The sequence below is a fragment of the Alligator sinensis genome, unplaced genomic scaffold, assembly GCF_000455745.1.
Source record: "Alligator sinensis unplaced genomic scaffold, ASM45574v1 scaffold735_1, whole genome shotgun sequence".
Lineage (NCBI taxonomy): Eukaryota > Metazoa > Chordata > Crocodylia > Alligatoridae > Alligator > Alligator sinensis.
Window position 1 is genome coordinate 540,951 of NW_005842639.1, and position 6,218 is coordinate 547,168.

Sequence of the window (6,218 nt, forward strand, 5' to 3'; positions counted from 1 at the left end):
CACCCCCGCCATTCCTCTCCCCCTTGCAGCCTCCAGCACTGAAGGTCTAACAAGCTCTGATTCAGAGGCTGCACCCCTGACTCCCATGCTCAATAGCTCCTAATGCTCCTTTCCTCCAAGCATGGGTCCAGTCCCGCTGTGAATCTGGCTACGCTCTCAGCTGCCACTGCATCTAGTGACAATGAGTCCCACCCTTGAATTCCACATCCCTATTAGCCAGATTGCAGTCTAATGATATGGGGAGACCAATAACCCCCCCGAACATGTCCACATTGGTGGTTGCCACAGACCACGGGGGGAGCTGTGCCCACGACGGGCACCTCTAAGGTGGGACATGAGGATCTTGTATTAATTGGGGGCCCCAAATCTCAAAAAAACTCCTCCCTGGCATCTCACTCACCCACAGCACCCTGCCCCTGTATCCCCCCCTGGCCCCCTCGCCGTGGGGATTGCGGAGGGGTGCGCATCTCACTTGTCATTGAAGTATTTGCCATTCCGGTGGATCTGGTTCTCCAGGGTGAAGTTGAACGTGACGTGCGCCACCCTCTCGTCCACAAAGACCCTGGTGCGCGAGGCGTAGTCGATGCTCTGCAGGTACTTGATCATGTCTGGGAACCACACCGTTAAGCCGTAGTAGCTGCAATGGGCACGGGGTTCAGTGAGGGGTGCTCGGAGCTGTACAAATTCACTGCTGGCCTATGCCAAGCCTGTAAGGTGGGTGGTGGGGGCAGGCTGGGCAGGCGCCAGGGACTTTTGCCAGGAAAATGAGCACAAAATTGGCTTTGGGGCACTCAGGTCCCCTGGAAAGAGCTTGGAACAGGCCATTTGGGGGATTCCTGAGTTATAGGGATGCTGTCCCTGTAACTGTGCTGTGCTGCCCCTGAATGGAGACTTTCAGCCTGGCTGTCCCCATCTACCCGCTCTGTTCATAAGGGGAAACTGAGACATGAGAAAGGGACCAGACTTCTCCCCACAGCTGTCACTGGATCGGGTCCTTCCAGCCCGGCTGGGAGCAGGGAAACCTGGCATCCTACCCTGGGTCCATCACCTGCGGACAGTCAGACTGTGGATCCCCATCACAGGCCCTGTCCCTGGAGCCCCTGTAAGGAGCCATCTGGGGGGTTAGGAACCCAGGTGTCCTGGCCCTGCCACCTCAGCTCCAAGGACAAGCTCCAGGGGGACATGGCAGCCCAGCCTCCACCCCTGACCCAGCCCCCCCAGGCCCAGCCCAGGAGAGCTATGTGAAACGGCACCGGTCCGTTTCGACCAGCGTTTCGGCAGAACAGCGTTTCGTTTTGCTTTGAAACTGCTCTCCCGTTTCGTCGAAACACTTTCGCTGTTTTGACGCTGTTTCGACGTTTCGCCCATAGGCTATAATGAGGAAGCTTGAAACAGCCTATAACTTCGTCATTTCTGGCCTGATGTGGCTGACACTTGCAGGGATGGTAGCCCCTTCTGAGGGCATGACGCCTGCCATGTTTCAAGGAGATCAGTGCAGGGGGGTTCCTTGTTTCAAGGAGAGCAGTGCGGGGGGTTTCTGGGGCCCTGCCCCTCTAGCTGCTGACAGGCAAAACTCATGCCGTGGGTGGGTGACACTGTGTGTGTGTTAAGGTGTGCCCTCACTCAACTGACACCGAGGCAGAAAGCAGGCCAGTTCAAACAGTGCTGCCTTTTATGCAGTTTTTCCATCCCTCCCCGAGAGCACTGGGATTGGCCGGGACCTCAGGGAAGGGTGACAGTCACCGGCCAGCTACACAGTCAATAATGAGAGCACTCCTTGCCCGCTCCTCCTCCTCCCCCTCCCCCTCCTTACTTTAGTTTCTGCTTCCCTGCAGGCAAGCCCAGCTTGAGCTTCGAAACTCAAAACATTTAGAAAATTTCGAAACGTTTCAACTTGCCTCATTTAGTTTTGAGGCTGTTTCAAAGCTCTCTGTTTCGTTTCGATTTCAGTGTTTCGAGCTCAAAACGAGTCGAAACGAAACTGCTGGCGAAATTTCGCATAGCCCTACAGCCCAGCCCACCTGAAGGACATGGTGAACCACACGGCCATCATCATGAGGGTGACGCGCCGGTACTCGGGGGCAAAGCATGCCAGGAAGTTGCTCCAGACCTGGGGGCAGCGAGAGAGGGACAGGGAGGATCAGTGAGTCTAGCCCCGGGGCCAAAGTGGGACCTGGATCCCCCGTCTCCCATCCACGGGTGCCCCCTGACCTGCTGGGAGAGGTTGAGGACCCGCACGAGCCAGCGCCGGTACCAGGTGCCCGTGTCCGACTGGATCTCAATGAGCTCGTCCTCCTGCTTGATGGTCTTGATGTGGGTCACCTGCAGGGTGGGAGGGGTCAGATGGGGTGGGGCTACACCGCAGGGAGAAGGGCCATGTGGGCACTGGGGGCAGAGGCAGGAGGGAGACCCACAGCTCTGCAACTGGGTTCCCGCCTCTGCCACTGACTCCCTGCGTGGCCTTGGTTAAGTCACTTTGTTGCCCCGTGCCTCAGTTTCTCCCGCCCAGCCCCCCCATCTCCCTGGGCTGGCTCCCCAGCCCCCCAGCCTCACCGAGAAGACCCGCTCAGGATGGCCCTTGGCTCTCATGTTGGTGTCGTGCACCTGCTTCAGCACCATCCAGGCTTCGTCGTGCTTCCCATTCTGCAAGACACCAGGCCTGAGCATGGGCAGCCTGGCGGGGTGGGGGGCAGCAACACCGGGACACCCCCCCTCCACCATGGAGTGCAGGCACCCTAATGAAGAGGGTCCCCCATGCCACCAGCTCCTGGCACAGCTCTCATTGCTCCCTCCTGTGGCATCCAGACTGGCCCTGCCTGCCCTACCCACCCGAGCTGCCCCCTCCTCAGCCCCTGCCAGCTTGTACCAGCTCCCTGCCCTCCGTCCCACCAGCCGTGACCGGCAAGATGAAGGCGCCAGCTCCTCCCCCATCTTGTGCTGTCCAAGGGGCTTCTCCCTGCCTGCCCCACCCTGCCCCGCAGTACCTCCAGGAAGAAGCGGGGGCTCTCGGGCATGGTGGTGAGCGCCCCGATGGCGAAGACAGAGGGGAAGGCGCAGACCAGCACGAAGACACGCCAGCTGTGGAACTGGTATGCCGAGCCCATCTGGAAGCTCCAGCCTGGGGGAGCAGGGGGGTGAGAGCCAGACCCCCTTCTCCCCCCAGCCCCCCCCAACTCAGGGCTCCTCCAGGGCCCGAGACCTGACAAACTCACTGTATGGGGATTGCCGGAGCCTAAACCCCTGTGTCTGGCAGAGGGGACAGGCCAGGCCAGGCCCAGGAAGCGGGGGGTTAATTTCAGGCCCCCCCACCCATTCCCCCTGGGTTTTTTGGGGGGTCTCTGAGCATGCATTGCAGCCTAGTCCGTCATGGTGCATCATGGGAGATGGAGTCCAAGGGTGCCTAAATAAGGGGGATGCAGAGATACCCCCAAATCAGCTGAAAGAGCCACTTTCCCCTCAAAAGCAGCCAGGAAGGGGGTGGGGAATCTCTAGAAAGGTCTAACCAAGGGAAGGGGAAGACCTCAGCAGTGCCCTGGAGGGGCAGCTCACAGCAGCCCCCAAGTGTGCTGGGCTGGGCCAGGCTCCTACCGTAGTGCGGGATGATGGCCCAGGCCATGGCCGAGGCATAGATGCCCCCGATCATCCAGAACATGCAGAGCCAGCTGAGGTGCTCGCCACGCTTCTCCTGCGCCAGGAACTCCGAGAAGAAGGAGAAGACGATGGGGATGGAGCCGCCGATGCTGGGGGAGCAGGGACAGGGTGGTCAGGGCGGCCACGGGCCGAGTCAGCCGCATGCTCCAGGGCCCAGGCTTGGGGTTCAAGAAGGAACCAGCGAAGGCTGCAACCAGCCGCACAGATGGGGTGGGGGCAGCCCGGATGCCAGGCGTGGATGAGGCAGGACAAGCATCCTGTCTCCCCAGGTCCCATCTGACACCCCATCCCGCCCCCAGGGAGATGGACCCACACTGGGATCTCCCAAGGGAGCTGCGATCCCCTGTGCCCCAGGCTTTTCAGTCCCACAGGCTGACCCCCACCCACAGCAGAGATCAGCAATTGCAGCCCCCAGGCTCCTTCCTCCCAGCTGGGCTCCCCCTGCCCCTAATCCCCTCCCTTACCAGCAGCTTCCAGGTGCCCCGAGTGGGGCAGCCAGGGCATCTCCAGCCACTGCAGCACCAGGCATTGAAACCCAGGAGCCTCCAGCCCGGCCCCGTGCCCCCCAAGCTCAGGGTCAGGCCTCCCCATGCCGCGGCCCCCTTACCCTACACCCGAGAGCAGGCGGCAGAAGAGGAAGGTGCCGTAGCCCTGCACGAAGGAGGAGAAGAAGGCGAAGACGCTGTTGACAGACAGAGCCATGAGCAGGCACTGGCGGCGCCCCAGGCGGTCGGCCAGGCCGCCCCACAGGAAGGCACCCACCATCATGCCCAGGTACACAATGAGTCCTGCAAGGGGGAGAGAGAAGCAGGACATCAGGGAGGGACCCAGGTGTCCGGAGAGCCTGGGCTCTGGAGGAGGACCCAGGTGTCCAGGCTCGCCCCGGAGACCTCTCCCAGGTGGCTCAGGGCAGCGCCAGTCTGGAGGGAGGACAGATGGCCCTCATCCCTGCTGGGCCCTGCCCGCCGGGCTGGTAGGGGCAGGGGCAGGACACGGGGCTGCCCCCATCCCCCATGGCTCCCATGAGCCAGGCATCCCAGGGGAATGAGCTCCCTCTGGGGAAAGCCCTCAGGCCGCTGGGATCCCTTCCTCCCCTCTGTGGTTGAGGCACCGGCAACAGCTCTGCCACCGCTGCCCGCTCAGCCTTGGTCACATCCCTTGGGGGTCTCTCATGGCTCCAGCAATTGGACCGGGGGCAGGGGGGGTCTTTGGGCTTCTTTAAAGGACCCCTTCCCCTGCTGGTGACAAGCCCCCACCCTGTCCTGCCATGCACTGGGGCAGGTGGGGCTGGAGCTCCTGGGGGCAGCAGGGGCTCCCATCTCTCTCTCCTGGGGCTCTGCTCCATGGCCTGATGCCCACGCAAGGGATCCCAGCCTAGGACTAGACCGATTCTCCCCCCAAGCCCTGCCTGGAGCAGCTGGGACCTGCTCCCTCCCTGCAAATGCCTCCCAGCTCAGCACAGACCCCCCCGGCGCTGGAGACCCTCAAAGCACAGAGCAGAGGGGACACCGGGGGGCCGGGAGGCAGATCTCCCGCGAAGCAGCTGCGGCTATTTTTATCCCTTCTTCCATTTCCCTTGGCACCGCGGTCACAGGACTCTGCGTCAGCCTGATACTGGGTGACAGGCTGCACGGTGGGGAGGGGGCAAGCTCTGGGCCAAGGGGCCGGGGGAAGGACCAGTTGCGTGGGGGCTCTGGGGGGGTTTTGGGCCCCCCAAAATGGAGAGGCTGAACCCCTGCCTGCTTCCCCGGGTGAAAGCAGAGCAGCCTCTGGGCTGCTTCAAAGCAGCCTCAGAGCAGAGGGCTCTGGCCAGGGGTTATAGCCCCTGTGCCCCCACCCCCATGCCCGGCTTTAGGGAATGGACCGCAGCCCCGTGCCAGGCTCTGTGCCCTCTGTGTGGCAGGATGAGTCCCCGCTCCGGCTCCCAATGCCACCCCCAGGCAGGCACCAGTGATGGACGTGCAGGAGCATCGACGCGGCAGCTGCTGTCAAGGCCACGCGGACTGAGCGCCCCAGAGGCCGGATCCTGCCAAATCTGCTCAGTGCACGCACACATGCATACACGCCCGTGTGCACACGCTTGGCCGGCACATACACACCCACGCACACATGCACGCTCAGCCTACACATGTATACACACACATACATGTGCACACAGCCTATGCATGTGTACACACGCCTCTGTGTGTACATTCAGCCTGCGTGCGCGCGTGCGCACACACACACACAAACACGCACACACACACACACACGAGCTTGGCCTGTACATGCACGCACACGCCAGCCCCCCACGAATGTGCACACACCAGTCCCCTTTGCACACCCGCGCCCCCTTGCACACCTCCTACACACCCCATGTGAGCTTCCCTCGCAGTCAAAACCCTGTACCGAGTTTGCTAGGGCTCAGCCCAGCCCCTTGCTCCCCAGGCGCCAGCTCCCCACAGCACTGGGATAATCGTCTTCAGCCCGGAGGGGACCAGAGCCCATACTGGGGGGAGCTGGGGGGACAGGATATTGGTGGGGGGGCGGCTGCAGCAATGCCGCGGGCAGGGGTGGGGCGGGGCGGG

At 62.2% G+C, this 6,218-nt stretch overlaps 1 protein-coding gene across 1 annotated transcript in view; it reads right to left on the minus strand.

Annotated features, from left to right (window-relative positions):
- The window catches only part of SV2A (synaptic vesicle glycoprotein 2A), a 14,537-nt gene that overhangs the window by 4,989 nt on the left and 3,330 nt on the right, over positions 1-6,218 (minus strand). The window contains 7 exon segments of the mRNA XM_006033500.2: positions 473-637; positions 2,022-2,110; positions 2,212-2,322; positions 2,554-2,643; positions 2,985-3,118; positions 3,589-3,740; positions 4,259-4,439. Coding sequence (XP_006033562.1) covers positions 473-637; positions 2,022-2,110; positions 2,212-2,322; positions 2,554-2,643; positions 2,985-3,118; positions 3,589-3,740; positions 4,259-4,439 — 922 coding nt within the window.